The following is a 19,961-nucleotide window of genomic DNA, read 5'->3' as shown; positions in this document are numbered from 1 at the left end:
AATAAAAAAATTAAATGAGGATAATTCAAAAAGTAAGAAAAGTTGAATCAGTCATTAAAATTTTAATTAGCAAGGTTAGGATTTCAATTACTTTCATCAACTTTAGCAGTCTAAGTACTTAAAAAAAGGTGGTCATTAATAACTTTTCTATAGTAAAATAAAGGAGTAAACGATATGTATTTATTAGATGCACATTTCATGTAAACAACATTCTACTGATTTAATGATTTTGGTCATGTGGAATTTTTTATTTTCTCCCAAAAAAGATTTAATCAATGTAGTCAAACTTTTCATTTTCTAAGTTCATAAAAATATTGACAAAGACAGTTTAGTGAAATAATATATCAGCAGTATTAAGAATTGTCAAATTTTCACAATGATTTTCAGAATAAAGTTCATAAACTTAAATATTATTAATTATACAGTTTCTGTCACTTTGTTTTCTGTTAATAATAGAGTTCATACTGTACATTCAAGTACATTTATGACATATGAAACATTTAACACAAATTTACAAGGTGTGTTAAAAAAGTAACGAGAATTTTGAAATATCATGGGTTATATTATTCCAATTCTCAGGATTTTTTCTCGAGAAAAAATCCCGAGATTTCGTTGTATTGGTAAACATGTCTGAAAAGTATCAGTACATTTTTAGCCATATTGGACATTTAGCCTGTTGTCAGCTGTCAAAATGGTAACATGTTTTGGTACGATTGGCAATTTTTTATTTGTATAAATAATGGATCAGAGAATTAGCATTAAATTTTGCTATAAGAATAGAATAAAGTGTAGCAATGTTTTAAAAATGTTAAATATTGATTTTGGTGGTGAGTCTGCTGTGAGTAAAGCAAGGGTTTACGAGTGGTATAAGCATTTCCAAGAAGGTTGTGAAGACGTTGAAAATGACGAGCGCTCTGGACACCCAGCACATCAACAACCGATGAAAATATGGAAAAAGTGAAAGAATTCATTATGAATGACTGCCGAATCACAATCAGAGAAGTCGCTGATGATGTTGGGATATCAGTTGGCTCATGCCATGAAATGTTTTTGGATGTTTTGGGTATGAAACGTGTGACAGCAAAATTTTTTCCCAAATTGTTGAATTTCGAACAAAACCAGCAGCAAATGGAAGTTGCTCAGGAGTCGCTAAATGAAGTCAACAATGAATGATGCAGAACTACTGAAACGTGTTTAACAGGTGATGAAACATGGGTTTATAGATATGATGTTGAAACTAAAGCTCATTCATCCCAGTGGAGGCATTCTGAATCACCAAGACCGAAAAAACCTTGACAAGTACTGTCGATTGTGAAGGTTATGCTCACCATGTTCTTTGATTTTAATGGCATAGTGCATCATGAGTTCTTGCCACAAGGTCAAACAATCAATAAGGAGTATTACCTACAAGTTTAACCCCGTTTGTGTGAAGCAATTCGAAAACAAACACCCAGATTTGTGGTGAAACAATTCATGACTTTTGCACCACGATAATGCACCTACTCTCACTTCATTGCTTGTTTGTCAGTTTTTAGCCAAGAACAACACTCTAATGATAACCCAGCCACCATATTCGCTAGACCTGGCCCCATGTGACTTTTTTCTATTTCCAAAAATAAAGAGAACCTTAAAGGGTTGTTGTTTTACAAGCATAGATGAGATTAAAAGCAAATAGCTGAAAGAGCTAAATACTATTCCAAAGATCGAGTTCCAGAAGTTGCAGGGATTGGGTAAAGTGCTGGCATTAGTGTATAATATCTAATGGGGATTACTTTGAAGAGGATAACATTAATATAGATGAATAAATAAAATTCCACCCAAAAACATAAATTCTCAGTACTTTTTGAACACGCCTCATACATGTGTTAATAACATTTCTAAAATCACAGAAAATCTGGCTTAATTGAAGCAATTTTTAATTGTAAACATTCAGAGGTTCTATGTTTTTCTTAAGTTAGAAGCATCTGTATAAAAAAAGTTATATCTAGTTTTTGCCCTAAAGTGGTTATCTGAGTTTTATAAATGAATGAATGTTTACAAAAAGTATTGAATTGGAGGTTGAATGACATACACATATGGTAATGAGAGAAAGGCATTGATTTTTTTTATAAACAGTTTAGTAGCAAGGATGTCTGCATATGATAGCAGGAATCAGTGTACTATATATTTCTGCAATGCGATTTCAGAAAGGTTATTTCATTACTTTCAGACATTTAATTCACTCTATTTTTAGAATTATTATACGGTAAAATTAATTAATCAGCACTTAATTTAAAGGACCTTCTCCTGTTCTGGCTGTTTTTAATACATTCATTATTAGTTAGAATCATCAGGATATTTATGTAAGATTAAGTTTTAAAACTTTTTCTGTTAAATTTATGTAAACACATACATTATAAATAGAAATAATAACATAATAAAAAGCATGAGCTAAAATAATTTTTTAGAAATTAGAACTTTTCTCATCTGATTTGTAATATTTTGGAATTCCATAAGGCTCTTTTCTTTGTCACTGTCGCCTACATTTTTCACATAATTAACCTGAAATTGATGATATCATCATTTGGTGCAATGTTCAAAAAATAAAGAAAAAAATAACACTTCTCTCAACTGTTAAATAAAATCTTTCTTACTATACAGTTGCTGTAATGAATGCTATTCAGCATCAGTTACATATGTTACTTATATTATTGAATGATTCCTAAAAGCTTTCAGAGATGTTATATTACAATAGAACTTATTACGAGATTATAGAAAATAGGAGATGCTACATCTAACTTCTCTTTTTACCACCTAAAAAAAAACCACTTCTGACTTAACATTATAGGTTAGCATGTAACATTTTAAAAATAGATTACAGATTTCATTGATGATATATATATTTGGCTGTCCAAGTCTTGAAAGTCAAACCTAATGACCAAAGAGAGAAGAGAATTGATGAACTCCCTTTTGAGCAAGTACACTAGTAATTTGAGAATAAAAGTAAATTAAAAGTAGTTACTTTTATACTTAAATGGATTGATTTAACTATTTAATTAACCTAACTAATTAATTAACTAATTCAAGTTGATCCTAACTGCTGTTGGCTGAAAGTGTTTTAATTGATAATACTTTAAAATAAGCTGTGGTGTATTACAAATTTTTCCTCTTATCTATTTTTTCAGAAAAGAATTATGTCCTAGCTCGTTATCACTTTCTACATTCTACAGATGGCTCAGGGTTTGCAACAATGTTGGTAGAACTTCACAGATCTCGAGGATATGCATGTGAAATAGATTTATTTATAGCACAAGTAGTATTGCAGTAAGTTAATAATCGATATTACTGCGTCATTATTATTCTAATTATAATAATTTGATTTTATTATTTTATACATTCATTATATCTAGAAAATAACCAGTGTGAGCATACATTTCATGCATTTTGACAATTGCAATTTTTATGCTTGTGAAATGTCTTCCTTTAATCATGAAAAGTTATGAGCATTATTACATTGAAGTTTGCTTATGCTTATAATCTTATCTTATAATCTTTGTTAAATATTTTAAAATTAATTACACGATCCATTAATTTACTGATTAATCACACATAAATTGTACGGTAACAATGTGATGTGTCAAAGCATCGGTAGGAAATGAGTCCTAATGTTTAATGAAAATAAAGAAAATATGCACAATGAATTTCAAAATGGAGAACTATCTTTTGTGAAAAGGCGACCTGGTTCAGTAAAAAGATTTGTTAAGGCTGTTGTTATATTTTTTGTCCTGTGCTTAAGTTCCTGAAATGTTAAAGCTTGAACTGCATAAAATTTTTGTATGTACATATGTTATCAAAAAGTGTGCACATGTTGAGTACCCAGTTTGTTTGCAGAGGACCACATGATCAAATGTCTTACAAGTTCCAGGATACTTTTAATATCCAGGATTTGATAATTATCGTATTGAAAAGGATATGAAATGTGAAGCCACATTATTACAAAAGTGAGAATTAGATATCAACACCTTAATCGGAACAAGAGTTTTTACAGTGGAAGCACACTACCACCTCCCTGACAATAATAAAAACTCTTCAAGCAGATTTGTCTATATCATATCCATGTATATCATATTGCATGTATATCATATCCTGTGGTGTACTTTTGGTATTCTTTTGGTGTAGTACATCTTTCAAGGTTCAACATTAAATTCTGCTGATTATTATGAAACATAGAACAAATAATCATATCATTCAAAATGAAAATTGCAATATTTTGACCAAAAAAATAGACCTGACTTCCAGCTTGAAAAAAAACAACAAGGATTGACTTATATGCTAGAGCTTAAATTAAAGCATTTCAATTACTGGACATTAAGGTCCTGAAATGTACAAGTTATTTATTTACCTTTACAACAGGCTGATGCCCTATAACACTCCCGGTGGATGATAATGAATTTTATAGTATATGAAAAATGCCATATCTAACTGGACTTGAATTCAGGATCTCAGGTTGAAAGGGAGATTGCTTCAATTCCGCCATGAACAGGTAGTGTATTAGTAAATCAGTAGTCTATTTCATTGTGTACAAATAAGTGCAACCTCAGTTCAATTTCCACTGTAGTTTAACTTATTTTAATTGGCAGATCTTTCTTTGACCCTTAAATATTCTCTTCAAAAAGAAGACTGACTTTTTCAGAAGTTATGTTTAAAAAGCACATAAATAAACCCTCTTTTTTAGTTAGTTCCTACATTTTTATCCTTGTTCATTCTGTGATAAAAGATTGCTTTGACATTTGGAATTCATATTGCCATGAAGCTTGAATTTTATTGAGAATATCTAGCAGAGAAAATGTTTTTCTTAAATTTTAAAAGTGATGTTCTAAGAACCTCTTTACTGGTGAATTAAGGAAAGTTTGTGAGTTTGTATAATAAATGAAAGGTGTATTTTTAATTCATAAAATATATTAACAAAGATGGACCACTGAATGTGAAAATAGGAGGAGAAAAGATTATGGAGGTAGAAGAATTTTGTTATTTGGGAAGTGGAATTACTAAAGATGGACGAAGCAGGAGCAAAATAAAATGCCGAATAGCACAAGCTAAACGAGCCTTCAGTAAGAAATATAATTTGTTTACATCAAAAATTAATTTAAATGTCAGGAAAAGATTTTTGAAAGTGTATGTTTGGAGTGTCGCTTTATATGGAAGTGAAACTTGGACAGTCGGAGTATCTGAGAAGAAAAGATTAGAAGCTTTTGAAATGTGGTGCTATAGGAGAATGTTAAAAATCAGATGGGTGGATAAAGTGAGAAATGAAGAGGTATTGCGGCAAACAGATGAAGAAAGAAGCATTTGGAAAAATATAGTTAAAAGAAAAGACAGACTTATAGGCCACATACTAAGGCATCCTGGAATAGTCGCTTTAATATTGGAAGGACAGGTAGAAGGGAAAAATTGTGTAGGCAGGCCACGTTTGGAATATGTAAAACAAATTGTTAGGGATGTAGGATGTAGAGGGTATACTGAAATGAAACGACTAGCACTAAATAGGGAATCTTGGAGAGCTGCATCAAACCAGTCAAATGACTGAAGACAAAAAAAAAAATATATATTACAATAAAAGTAGATTCAGAATGTCTGTATTTAAGTTAAACGATATCTTTTGTTAATTGCTATACTAAGTTCAAGATTTTTATACCATTGTATAATCTGTCCCATTAAGATTGTGAGTTACCAGATTTTTTACTGTGTAATAGGTGTTCACATAATCTTGATTTGTTGTGCAATTCCTTTCAGTAATATAGCAATAAATGTACAAAATTTTTCTTTCGATATTGTCATGAATAATCTCTATTACTTGATTATACTGTTGGTATATAATCATTTTAGCGTATTTATTAAACCAACATTGCCTACTTTGTGTTTTCAGTTGAGATTTTTAATTTTATATTCAGTTTTTGTTTTGTTTATTGTCTTTCATTTACTATTGTTTACACTCTTTTGAATTTATAGTTTATTTAATCTTCATTATTTATATTTCATATGAGGCTCGGCTGATAAATTTTTCACACTAGTGTGCTACATGGAGACAAAAGGTACTATCGAGTTGGGCTTGGCAGCACATGATAGCTAAAATCCGCCTCTACAAACCTGCAACCTGCATTCGTTTACTAGTTTGGTTTCGGTAGTAATTAAAGTGAGAGTTGAGTATGGCCAGTTTATCAACATGAACAGTATGGTGATCAAATTTTTAAAAGCAGAAAATGTGAATTCTACGAATATTTTTCATAGTTTAAAAGCAGTTTACAGTAGTGAAACTGTTGACAGGAGTACTGTGAATAGGTGGGTGTTGAAATTTCATGAATGTGAACCTGGTAATTTAGGACACACCTCGCAGTGGATGACCAGTTTTTGTGACTTAACGAGAAATATCAAAAGGAGATGGATGATTTGCTTCAAAGTGACTGGCGAATCACCCAGCAACGCATCGCTATTCAGTTAGCCATATCTAAAGAACAAGTAGGCCATATTATCAAGCAACTGGATTACCATAGAATCTGTGCACGATGGGTACTGCGCAAATTCTCTGATGACTCTCTGCAAGCTGAAGTTTGAGCCTATTCCGCATCTGCCATACTCGCTGAATTTGGCTCCATGCATCTTCCACTTCTCTCATCTCAAGAGGGATCTCAAAGGTAATCATTACACCACCAACAATGAGGTGAAGGAAGCTGTAACAACTTGGATCTGAGAAAGATTGCCATAATCCAGTGTATAGCAGTTTTCCCCTATAAATTCTTTCCATAATGAAGTGAAATTTTGATAGTTAGTAGGAAATAGCTCAAGGAACATAAGTTATATAGTGCGGATACCTGCTTTTACCCTGGTGGTGGATATCACTCCTTCTAGGGGGTGGGCGTTTTTTCACTCAAAATATTCCCGGAAACCAATTTCCAGAGGGACCCAATTTCAACCAAAAAATGTGGAATGAAGTCTTTATGATAAACCAATATTTATTGGTTTATCATTGCAGTTGAAAATGTTGATTTTCTACCAAAAAAAAGCATGTTTTCAAATGATTTTTTGCGAATAACCCAAAAACTTAACATTTTATCAAAAAACCACGTATGATGCAAAAATGAAGCTTATAAAAAAACAAAGAAATTAGTTTTTTATGAGTGTTCTAAGTGCAATACAAAGCGAGTTATGGCTTGTTGAAGGGGACTTATTTTTTGTGAAAGACTTGAGTCGAAGTATTTAACGTCAAATAACGGCTACATTTTTTGGGAAAAATTCAAACAACATTTTTTGAAAGGCTTTAAAATGAGGACTGATAAAAGTCAATTAAATTAAAAGTAAACGAGTTACGATAAGAAAAAGATGGGTCCCTCTAATTTTTGAAAAAAAAATGAGCAGTAAAACTAACACCATGTCCACCATAATTAAAATTTATTGTATTCCCTCTACGATTCACTTTATTCTTGTATTATTTATGTGATCTAGACGTTTAACCAACTTAGAATGATCGGTTCGGAAAAAAATCAGTTTTATGAAAAAATTATTTTTTCATATTTTTGAAAAATTGACTTTTTTTTTCAAAATTACTCAAAAACTAAAGATGTTACATAAAAAACAGAAGAGTAAGAAAATGTAACAAAAATTGTATTTATTTTTTTTATTTTTCTAGGAAACAAATTCCCTGAGATATTACCGTTTAAAGTTTGTAATTAAGCGCAACCATCATTTTTCTGAGGCCCTTAAAACTCAAAAAATTTAAAAACGAAGGGTTTTTAATTTAAAGGATCTTGTAGCCCTTAAAATTTCCTGCAAAATGGTTTTTTGGATGGTTCAGGTAGCTTGAAAATTGACAGAGATATCGCAAAAAACCAATCACATTTTTTCTACTACAAATTTTGGAGTATTTTTCTCGTATATATTTTCAGAGCAATGATGTATACCTTTTATACACACATATATATATATATATATATTGCTTATCTGAAAAGAAATTTTGGAGATCATATAATGGTTGTTTTTGACGCTTATGATGGCGAAAGCACTAAAATAGTGGAAAGAAGCTGTCGTTCACAAAAGGTTGCCTCCAAAGAGTACCAATTTGCAAAAGTTACCAGTTTGCCTGTAGTAGTTACTCAAGATAAATTTTTATCAAATTATAAAAATAAAAGTAGATTTATAAAATTTCTTATAGAGGAATTACAAAAGCATTCTGTTACATGTAGTCAAGGTAAAGGTGAAGCAGACAAACTAATTATTGAAACAGCCCTGCAAGATAAATCAACTGCAAAGATGTAGACATCCTAGTGATTTTGAGTGCTCGAGCTGAAGACGCTGAAACAATATATTTCTCGAAATTAGGGGGAAAAATGTTTCTTCTGTTTTGTATTCGTCATAAGGTTTTGAGGTGGAACACCCTAACAGTTCAAAATTGGTTCTTTTTGCACATTGCTTCACTGGGTATGATACAAGGTCTACGTTTTATAGTAAAGGAAAGAAAGTTTTTCGATCTCCTAGAAAAAAGAAATGATTTAAGAGATGAAGTAGAAATCTTTCATAATAAAAATGCAGAGCTTGAAGACATTTTAAAAGCCGGTAAGTATTGTAAGGCTTTATTATACAGAACTGGTAAGACATACAGGTAAACAAATTAAATTGTATCAAAGATTTCTCAATGTTTCTTGAGAAAGTACGTTACAAATCATTTATCAAGCCAACCACTAAAAGTAATGCTGTACATTTATCGTCACTTGTTCTGACAATTGATGCTATAGATAAGCATGTTAAATGGGTTTACTACCAAACACAGGTATGGTTGGGAAAAAAAGATATTCACTCTACTGATTGGGGATGGACTAGTGACGGTGAATCATTATGCCCAATCAAAATGAAGAAAATGCCTGCACCAAGAAGAACTTCTCAAAGTGATTTTCTGCAATTGCAAAAAAGGATGCGACACATGTAGTTACTGAAAAGTTGGTGTTTTTTGCACTGTTACATGTGGGACATGTTCCAGCGACAATTGCAATAACTCCACTCCCATCACCGATCAAGATGAGCAATCATGTGATGAGAGAGACAATGATAAATGATTCATGTTTTTTTTATAATATAATGTATAATTTATGATATTTTGTAATAAAAAAAAATACAGTATTAGTCCATTGCAAGATATTAAACATCAATTTTTCCCTTAATTTCCTTGTAAGGGGTTGTTTTTCAAGGGTTGAAATGTTACAATAAATCAATGTCATTGAAAAAATGTGAAAAGACTTTTTTTCAGCGTATATTTATCAATAAAACCTTCAAAAACTTGATTTTTTCTGAATTTTTCTCTATAAGGGGTGTGTTTTAAGGGTTGCTACATTGAATAACATAAACTAAGTTCAAAAACATAAAAAAATTGTTGTACTACAAATTTGAGAATTATATTAATGTTATATGTTATGAAAATGTTATGTTATTAATGTTATGAAAAACGTTTCCATTCTATTGGTTTTTAATTTTTTTTTAATAAGGGGTAGTCTTCACGCTTAAAAAATAAAAAGCAGGAATTGGCAATATATAACTTTTGAAGTAGAGGGTCTAATTAGCTTAATTCCAAATTTTCATAAGAATCTATGTTTTGTGGAAAAAATTGGGAGGTAAGACCGACCCTATTTTTACTGCTATACACTGGGACTACCAGCATTTTTCAGTGATGGAATGCAAAAACTTTCACACGTTGGGAAAAGTGTATCAGGTTAAACAGGATTATATTTAAAAATAAATACTGCATTTTATAGCTAAGTTATTGCACTTTTATTCATTTTTTATTTCATTCCAATATCTCATCATTCCCATACTATGCATATATGTGCAAAATTTATCACGTGAGCCTCTTAATACAATGTTTTTTTCTGAGCTTATTATAGCAAATTTAGCTTTAATATAATTATGTAATTTATTTTTTTGTCTGAAGTGCTTTATGGATTTTCTGTTTGCTTCCATATAATATTTGAAAAATAAAATTAATAAGAAGTACCAGTTGAATTTACTGAATTTTTTTAATGTGGTCTTGATCAGATGTGAAATGATAGACAACTTACAGATATAAAAGTTTGAAGAATATGTTTTTATTTTATATATAATTAATAATTTAAACAATGTAATAATTTTTTATTTCTTATTGTTTAGAGACTTCACCTTAAGTCTTTGACTGATATTTGTTGACTCTTATTTAAAAAAGAAACATAAATAATTTGTTTTACTCTCTTTTCAGATATCTTTGTCTTCAGAATAAACGAACAGCCACAGTAGCATTCCAGAGCTACACAACACAGCATCCAAATATAGATAAAGGGCCACCATATATTCTACCATTACTTAATTTTATTTGGTTCCTTTTAAAAACTATTGAAAGGTTTGTAAGAAATGTTTTTATTTTACTCTACCTCATATTAGTTTTTAATTTATTTTTCAAATTTAATTTTTTTCTCATACATTATTTATTTATTTTAATTTGTTCTATCAAACCTGGTGGTTATTGAATTAAATTGCAGAGGTCCATAAAACTAGTGGTTTTCAAAGCCACTTGGAGTTTTGTTTTTATTTTTTTAAATGAACCCTAGTCACTTTGGTTAACCAGTCTGTGCAGCAAATATTTTATAGTTGAAAAGACTAACAGCTGCATGTAAAATGGATTAGCAACATGACTGCAAATTAACTGAAATTATTTCAAAACAGCTTATCTTTTATTAGGTTAATTATCCTTGTAAAAAGTGATAGAGTGAGTTTCTATAGAAGAAAATTAATTGTTGGTATCAAATTTATTTTTTATTTGTTGTATTTATGATTTCAGTAATTAAGTAAATAGTATTCATATTCATTGTATGATATTTTTGGTAATTGCGTTAAGACTTAGTTTTAATTAGCTTTTATTATATTTTGCTTATTTTTCACATTTTAAATCTATTTAATTGTACTACCCATAATACAATAATAAGAATTACTGATCGTAGAGCTTACAACAGTAAGTTCTGTCGTGGTAAAGTGTTTTCATTTTAGAATAGGCTAAAATATATAACTCAAAAATGTGTGACTAAAATAAATGTTGTATAAACGATTGAGGTTATTCTCATATAAACATTTTTAATGGTTTTAGTGTCTTTTACTCTAGTGCACAATTTAATAGAGTATAATGTTAAAAATTCAGCCTGTTATGAACCAGAAAACCGGAAAAAGACTGATCACCAGAGATGTTGAGTTTTCCAGAAGGATGTCTGTTAAGTGACTGATGTAGGAATTTCATTAGGTAGTTCATTTCAATTTCAATTTGTCATTTTATTACAATTAAATTCATATATCATAAAGAGTGTTTTATATAATTTAATAAAAGAGTTGCCTAATTATAAGGTACCAAATAAAAATATCTCATTAAAATAAAAAGTAGTGAAGATTTTAGGTAGAATTAAAATAAAAATTAACCTGGGAAAATATTTCTTCCAATTATAGAGGTTTATAATTAGGATTTGACTTTCATTTCATTCACGAACTGCTTGGTAGAATAAGTTATAATGCTCCTGAAATTCACCTTGTGGATTTCTCTGCATCAAAATTATTTATACCAGGCCTTCTGAATGTAATGTTGAGTTTTCAGTGAAGTTTGTAGAACTCTGCTGTAATGTGTTAAAATGAAGTACATTCTGGTTGAACTTTGTATCAATCAGTCAGTGCAGCAGGTATTTTATAATAATGATAATACATTAGATATTAACAATTATGTAGGAGTAATTATTTTAAAAGCACAAATTTAAATATAACATTAACTGATTTGCTGTATTATATTTTCCATGGTTAGGTGTATACTTCTGATAATTTCTATTTTTATTTTATTAAATCAATATTAAATTATAATTTTAGAATTTCATTATATTTTACTTTATAATGTATTCTTTATTAATTTTAATGGTTATATATTTATTTATTTTTGTAGTGGGAAGCTTGCCGCCTTCACTGTACTTTGTGAACAGTACCAGCAGAGTATTAAACGAGACCCATCATATACAGAATACCTTGACAAAATTGCACAAATATTTTTTGGTGTACCACCACCTCAGCGGCAAAACCAGAATGGATTTTTTGGTAAGTTAGATTACTGGAATTGAAAACCTTGTCATTTAAAAAAATTGTTTATCTCAATGTTAGTAAATTAAAATAATTGTGCTTTTATACAGCATTAACCGAAGATAAATAGTAAAAAAGCAAGAAAGATTCTAACTATTTTAATAAAAGAAAGATAAAGGTGTTGAAGTTGATTAACTAAGAAAATTAAGAGAAGTTCAGGATGGGAAAAGTTGGCCTGTATACTTTGTCTGTTTATTATTGGTAACTAGTTGTGTAAATTGTAAAATTAACCCCTCTTAAACAAGGAGTTTGCATATGTTTTCACCAAGGGCAAAAACTCAGTCAGCTACAGAGACAGTACAGTCATAGTCGGAATTATTGAAAAGAGCTTTTCCAGTTGCATGATTTTTTAGGGGGCATATTTACAATTTGATATAAATAGAATACATTTGTTATAAAATACACAATATAAACACAATTACATGGTAATTTGTGTCTCACTTCTTTTGTTGACTGTACACTGATGTTGACAGCACAAACCCAGTTACAGAATGAAATGTGCCCATGCTACTATTGCTAACCTGTAACAAATGCCTTAAAGCAAACTTCATAGCCATGCACTGGGTGTTTGTCTAAAATTGAGTTGTCAAAATTGAACAGCCAAATTATAATAATAGATATTGAAGGAGTCGAAGAGGAGTGGTCAGGAATTATTTTTTTTGAGTCTTGTATTAGAGTGAGACTTGAAGAAAAAAAAGAAACCCCATTGTGGAAGGAAATGGTACTAGAAGCAAATTAAGAAAAAGGTAATAGCATGGAGGAAATGTGTGGAAGTAGAAGTGGGAAGAAGAAATACAGTGAAATGTAAAAGAAAGCAGAGTGCTAGGAAAGGTTTGTTACAAAATAAGGGTATTGGATTTTAACAATAACTAAAAACTATTGTAGAAATAGAGATAGGATTTTGAATATAGCAATATATTATTTTATTTTGAAAACGTACATAATAAAAATTAAGTGAATATGAGTAGGCAGTGAATTTGAATATGTGAAAGTGAATATGTATAGTAGAAGTTGAAATTATTTGTTCAAATGAATTCTGATAAACATTTGAGTAATTTATCATTATTAATTTATTAAATTAAGTACTTACCTGGTGTTTGACACTTCTGGTAAGAACTTAATTCCTCGTCAAAAGTCCATGAATACCAAAAGTTTTAAATGTCATCCTAAAACAATAGATATTCATTGTTTGTAGTATTTCTGAAGAAGTTTACCATGTAAGTGATTTTAATAGATTAAAAAAAGTACAAGTAACATGAGCAATCTTTTTATCATTTGTAATCTGACAACATAACCTCAACATGTGATGAAATTACACTTGACAATAGTTTAAAAGCACTTATAGCTGGGAAAAAAGAATGAACAACAAAAAGCTGTAGAAAAGATAAAATGTGAAATAGATAAAAATGCCTCTGCATAAAAAAGTTTATCATGCTCCTCAAATAATACTAAATATGTGAATGAAGATCATAATGTGCGTTGGATCTTTGCTGAGAATGTTCTTCTGAAACAACAAAATAATAAAGAAAAAAATCCACTTCTTTTAAGAAAATTAAATGCTTAACAAAAAATTATCATATGTGGATGTTACAAAAATGAAAAACTTTTTCCAGTGCTTCCACTAGATATTATAAAAGCAAAATATCCTAGTTTAGACAATCAAACGGTATTAGAAAATATATTTCGCATGTTACAAAAAGATATTATAGTGCCTATAAAAAAAATTGCATAATTTGAAGAGTGGTCCAGTAATTGTTGAATGCATACGTATTGATAGCCAAAGCAAAAGATATGTTTCTTGCAAACATGGGGTGAACATTGTGGGGTTTTGATGATACAAAGCTTAAAAAATAAAATTATTGGGAGTTAATTCATTATGGAAAAAGAATTATTAGAATCTGATATCGGTTGATAAAATTTCCATGAATGTGAAAGCAAATGTAAGGTACTACATGTATTTAGTTGCTACAACAATACCTAGGATGCTGTAATTGAAGTTACTTCTGAGCTGTCAAACAAATTAGGATAATAAATTAGAATATATATTGGTCATCAATGTTGCAAAACCTAAGATGAATTAGAACTCATACCGTGCTTGAACTGTAGAAGATTTAGTTATAGTATGAAAAAGTGTAAAAATCCACCTAAACGCATAATTTGTGCAGGAGATCACAAAGCTAAGGTCTGCGATCGAACTCAGTTAACTGCTTATATAGAAATAAAGTATATGGTGGAAACAGAAATACATCTCTCATAGCTTGTGTTACACAGATATATGATAATTGACAAAAAAATTGAGTGTTATTGATTTTACTGATATCCAGTAAAATCTGTTATACCAAAATATTAACAATGAAGACAGAAGTGTTGAGCATGTTAATGATACATTGCCATCAGAAATGAGAACACTGCCTCACAATAGCAATGAGTAAGTGCTCGACAACAGCAGTCATTGTCATTTTGCAGAAAACAGCTGTAAAACCATCTGTGTTGTAGAGTACCAAGAAAAATTGCTGTGCAAGCCGAACACAACAATTTAAGAGTATTCTTTAATTAATTATTAATATTTCAATATATTATATATATATATATATATAATTGTGACACATTTTTTGAAAATGTCAGTACTAGTGAAAAAATGTGTATAATATTATACACATTATACACACATTTATATTATATATCATATGATATATTATATCATTTATATTATTATACACATTATACACATCAATTTCAACAAAGAATTACACAAAAATGAAGGTCTCGTCATACTTCATGTCAATATTTGTAGTTTAAATAAAAATTTAGACAAATTAAAAGTATTCATAAATAGTCTTTCTAAAAAACCAGATATAATAAGCTTGTGCAGAAACCTGGTGTATACAAAAACCCTTCTCTGTTAAAACTTGAGGAATATGACATGAAATACAATGAGAGTAAATTAAATCAAAATTGAGTTGTTCTCTTTACTAAAAAATATTATTAGTGCACACTGTTTTTGAATCAGTAGGTGATTTAAAAGTAGTTAGTACTGTAAAAAAATTATAAATTAATAGCATAAAGATAGTGCAGTATCTAGAAGCCATGATATAAAGAAAAAAGAACTTATAGAAGTTATATGTGGATTCAGCTATTAAAAGTCATACAATTGCTGGTGATTCTAATATAGAAGTTTTAAAACTAGACCTGTATGCTGATAAGTATTTAAATAATTATCTTGAAAAGGATATTTGCATACAATAAAAAATATTACCCAAACTAATGATCTAGGTTTTGGAACTTGTATAGATAAATTTTTTTTATCAAAGCATTGAATCTGAAATTTCAGTTGTATAAACTGGAGTATAAAATTGCTGATTATGATCCAATATTTAATATAAACAGTAAAACAGCATAGACAAACTAATTCTGAATAATTGTAGGTTAATAATAATAAACTCTTAGTGCTATGGTGCATTAGAGGACTGGAATATTTATAGTGTTTCTGATATTGATGAAGCAGTAAATATTCTAGTTAATAAAATAAAAAAATAATAATAATAAAAAATAAATAAATAAAAAACGAAGATACTACTACAAAAAAAAAGTTAATTAAAGTAATCAAAAAAAGAAACCATGGATCAGAAAAATTGTAAGTCATGTTCAACAAAAATACTCTTGAATAAAAAATGGAAAAAATATTGATAGCATCGAAATAAAGAAAATTTATATTAAATATGCAAATAAAGTGAACAATCTCAAGTATGTAAAACAACAATATGAACTAATTTAAAATATAATATGAACAAATAGTTCATAACAATATGAACTAAAATATATACATATAATATAATATAACACAATATAATATTTTTTCAGCCTGTACAAAAAGAATGATACTTTTTCATTCATACCAAAAAGTATAGTTTTCATTCTTGACTGAACAAATATTTGTTATAATTTATTTTAAATGTTTGTAAGAAAATGCTTTAAATTTAAAAAAATTTTATTTAAACCAACTATTTTTACAAAATGTAAAAAGCCAATAGAGTAATGTGTAAACAGTATAAAATTTTATAAAAAAATTATCACTGAAGAGGGGTTTTGGCCTGAAAACGTTATGATAAAGTAGAAAAGTAAAGGTAAGATTGTTTCTCTAATTCTGTGCTTAGCGGAGCCTGAAAAAATATTATATTGTATTTATATATATATATATATATAGATATTTACATACAGAGGGGGAAAAATGGACTATAGAAAGTTTAACCTAAATAGATCAGTATATATATATATTTTTTTTTAAAGAAATTCTTTTAATAACCATACTCCTTTATACCAATACAAATTAATTTATATTTAATAGATCAACCCTGAGTACAGAATAATTGAAGTAGGATGACTTACCTTATTTCATTACACAAACAGAATCGCTTTCGCGAATTATATATTTTAAAAAACATCACACCTGTTTGTGATGTTTTTTGTGATATATATGTATATGAAAGTATGCAGTTGATGATGCAAATCAAGTTCGCGAAGGCACTTCTGTTTGTGCAATGAAATAAGGTAAGCCATCCTATTTCAGTTATTCTGAACTTAGGGTTGATCTATTAAATATAAACTAATTAATTAATTATTCTATATATATATATATATATATATATATATATATATATATATATATATATATTCAAAAATAGGCAAACAAAAAAATACTGATTATCCACCAAACAAAATTGACCCTCTATGATCAAAGTATAGAAACTAAAACTGAGATTGCAAGCCAGTTTAACAAATCTTTTAGCAAAATAGGAGAAACTTTAACCAAAAATATAAAAAATATGTATAGCAAAAATGAAATCAAATCAATTAAGGATTCTATTTTTTATTTAGATCTAACAGATAATGATGAGATTTGGCATACAATGAATAACTTAAAAAAATAAAAATATTTGGGGTGGTAATATCCATTTAAACATACTTAAAAAATCAACTGTTATATTTGTCTTCCATTTGTTCATACAGTAAATTTGTGTATCATTAAAGGTCAATGTCCAATTCACTTTAAAACTGCAGAGATAGTTCAGTGTATAAATTCGGTAGTAAAACAAATACCACATATTATAGACTAATTGCACTAAAATCAAAGTTATATGTAATAGGTTAATAAATTATTTTAAGTATGAACTGATTTCATAAAATCAATATGGTTTCCAGAAAGGTACGGTTACAGTCAGGCTTTAGCTCAAGTTTTAGATTTTATATATGAAAAACTTGACAACAGTAAACCAATTATAACAACTTTCCTTGACTATACTAAGACTTTTGATACAGTCGATTACACAGAGCTTTTTAAAAAACTATATGGTTATGGCATGTGGCCAAGCTCATGATCTATTAGTGTCATATTTGAAAAATATATTTCAATCGGGCAAAATAAAAAAAGTAGAAGCAATTTTCAAATATTAAATATTTGGATCCCACAGGGATCAATGCTAGGATCTCTTTTGTTTTTGGTATTTGTGGAAGTTTTTCTTTTAGATCTACCTCAAAAATGTATTGTAACATTTATTTATAACACTGCCTTGTTATGTTTTGAAGACATGTGGGAAAAATATATAATAAAGTAGATTACTTAAAAGTCCATTGGTTAAAAAAAAAATTCATTACTAAAATAAAAGAAATACATTAACTAAAAATAGTTGCAGATTGGCTCAAAGACAATTTACTTTCTGTGAATGTTGAAAAGAGAGTATACATACCATTTACAAACTACGAAAACAACACAAATACATTGTCTTTAAAAATAAATAAAAAAGAAGTAAAAGGAATGACTAGTACTAAGTACCTAGGGATAGTTATTGATATGGGTATGAAATGAAAGCAGAACATTGAAAATATAACACAGAAATTAAGATTTTTACTTTGTTTTTTACAAAAGTGACAAAATTTTTAGATGTTAAGACTTTATTATTCATATACATTGTTCAACTTAAAAAGAGGACCAATCACTCAGTAGTTTATTAAATGCAAATATTGGTGTGAGATGGGGAAAATAATGTGGAAGATGTGGTACTAGAGCTGGAGTGGGGAGAACTGTTTATTGCCTGCACATTTGAGTATTGTCAGTCTGTGTCAAACATTGGCTTTTGAACAAGGTTGTGTAATTGTGTGTTATATGTTAAAATGCAGTTAACAGTTGAAGAATGTGTATTCATGATGGAAACTTATGTAGAGATTAAATCTCAGTTGTGTGTCGAAGAAAGTTCAGGGAGAAATTAGAAAAGGAAGCACCAGTGAAAAGTGTTATTCAGAAGTTAGTTAAATAATTTTGAGAAACAGGTTCGGTGTTAGACCAGAATGTGCCTGATGCAGGTCCTACAAGACATCAAATCAGCTGTTACAAGATCTCATAATTTTTTTCAGAGACTTAAACCGGGAAAAAACATTCACTAGGTTTAGCTTATACTGCAATGAGGAGAATGCTGGAATACTATCCGTATTGAAAGCAGGTTTTTCATAAGCTAACTAATGCTGATTATACTAAAAGGATTCTCCACTCAATGGTTCAAGAACTTCATTAGAGGCAACATTGACATTTTAGATCAAGTGCTTTTCACAGATGAAGCTTGGTTAACCTTGGGGGTAATGTTAATAGTCAGAACTACCAGACTTGTGGTAAGGAAAGCTCACACATTTTCTTTGAATTTCCCGTTTTTTTCTTTTTTTTAACTATGGATGCTGCCATCTGCCAAGAAATGATCAATGTTTACAGGCTTACTACAAGTAGGTGAGTGTGTCTGCTGGTTACAACAAGGAAGCTCCACTTGCAATATAACTTGTCCTACTAAAGAGGTGCTACAGGATTTTTTCAATGGAAGAATTATTTCTAAAGGATTGTGGCCATTAAGATCCCCTGATCTAACTGGTCCAGACTTCTTTCTGGAGGGGTTACTTAAAAGAAATTATTTATGGGATCAATCCTAACACCCTGGAATTGAAACCATTACCACTGCCATCCAAGAAATTGACAAGATACAGCTAACAACAGTAGCCAGGAATATGGTCAAATGTGTTAAGTGCATAGAACCGGATAGTCATCATTTTCATCACCTTCTGTAAATTATTATGTAACTGTTTGCCAATAAACTATTATTTATTGACTAAACTAAGTGATGGGACCTCTTTTGTTGACCATCCTGTATTGTGGGTTATTTAATAATAGAGCAAATTAGTTGATTGTGGCATAGAAATAAGTGTATAAAAATGAACTTATGCCTTTATTAAATTTACTAAATTAGAAAAATATAGAATAAAAATCATAAAAACCACCCAATCTATACTAAATTTATGTTTTAACAGTTCTTATTCATAACTTCAAACAGTAAATCAAAATAAGAATCACTGGTATTACCAAAAGTAAACTTAAATGTAGGCAAAAAAGACATCTATTCAATCTACAATCTTTTGTAATAAACTTCAGAAACTCCTAAGAAATTGATTGCAAAAAATGAAACTGTTAAGACCAAATTAAAAAATGGATACATGATAAAAAGTAAATTCAAGATACCTACATAGATTATAAATAATGCAAACAAACGATTGTTAACGGAGATATGATTGTGAACATTAGCGTTAGGTTTATGTAAATTTAAATTTGTAATTCAATTTGTATGAAATAAGATCTACTACACACAGGTAAATAATACCTCCTGTAGAACTGGTCTTATGAAATATAAAAAAATTCAAATTAATAAATAAAGATATGAGGATGAAAGGAAAGAACAAGAACTAAGAGTTGGAAAAGAAAAGAAGTATGAAAT

General features: G+C 29.3%; 1 protein-coding gene across 2 annotated transcripts in view; it reads left to right on the top strand.

Annotated features, from left to right (window-relative positions):
* The window catches only part of LOC142330534 (Golgi to ER traffic protein 4 homolog), a 61,770-nt gene that overhangs the window by 28,649 nt on the left and 13,160 nt on the right, over window positions 1–19,961 (top strand). For both annotated transcript variants that reach the window (XM_075375872.1, XM_075375871.1), the window contains exons 5-7: window positions 3,165–3,303; window positions 10,253–10,393; window positions 11,966–12,114. In XM_075375872.1, the coding sequence (XP_075231987.1) occupies window positions 3,165–3,303; window positions 10,253–10,393; window positions 11,966–12,114 (429 nt within the window). The remainder of the gene's footprint in view (window positions 1–3,164; window positions 3,304–10,252; window positions 10,394–11,965; window positions 12,115–19,961) is intronic.

The sequence above is a fragment of the Lycorma delicatula genome, chromosome 9 (genome assembly GCF_047948215.1).
Source record: "Lycorma delicatula isolate Av1 chromosome 9, ASM4794821v1, whole genome shotgun sequence".
Taxonomy (NCBI): domain Eukaryota; kingdom Metazoa; phylum Arthropoda; class Insecta; order Hemiptera; family Fulgoridae; genus Lycorma; species Lycorma delicatula.
Note: the sequence above shows the minus strand (reverse complement) of the source record. Positions and strands in the feature narration are given on the sequence as shown.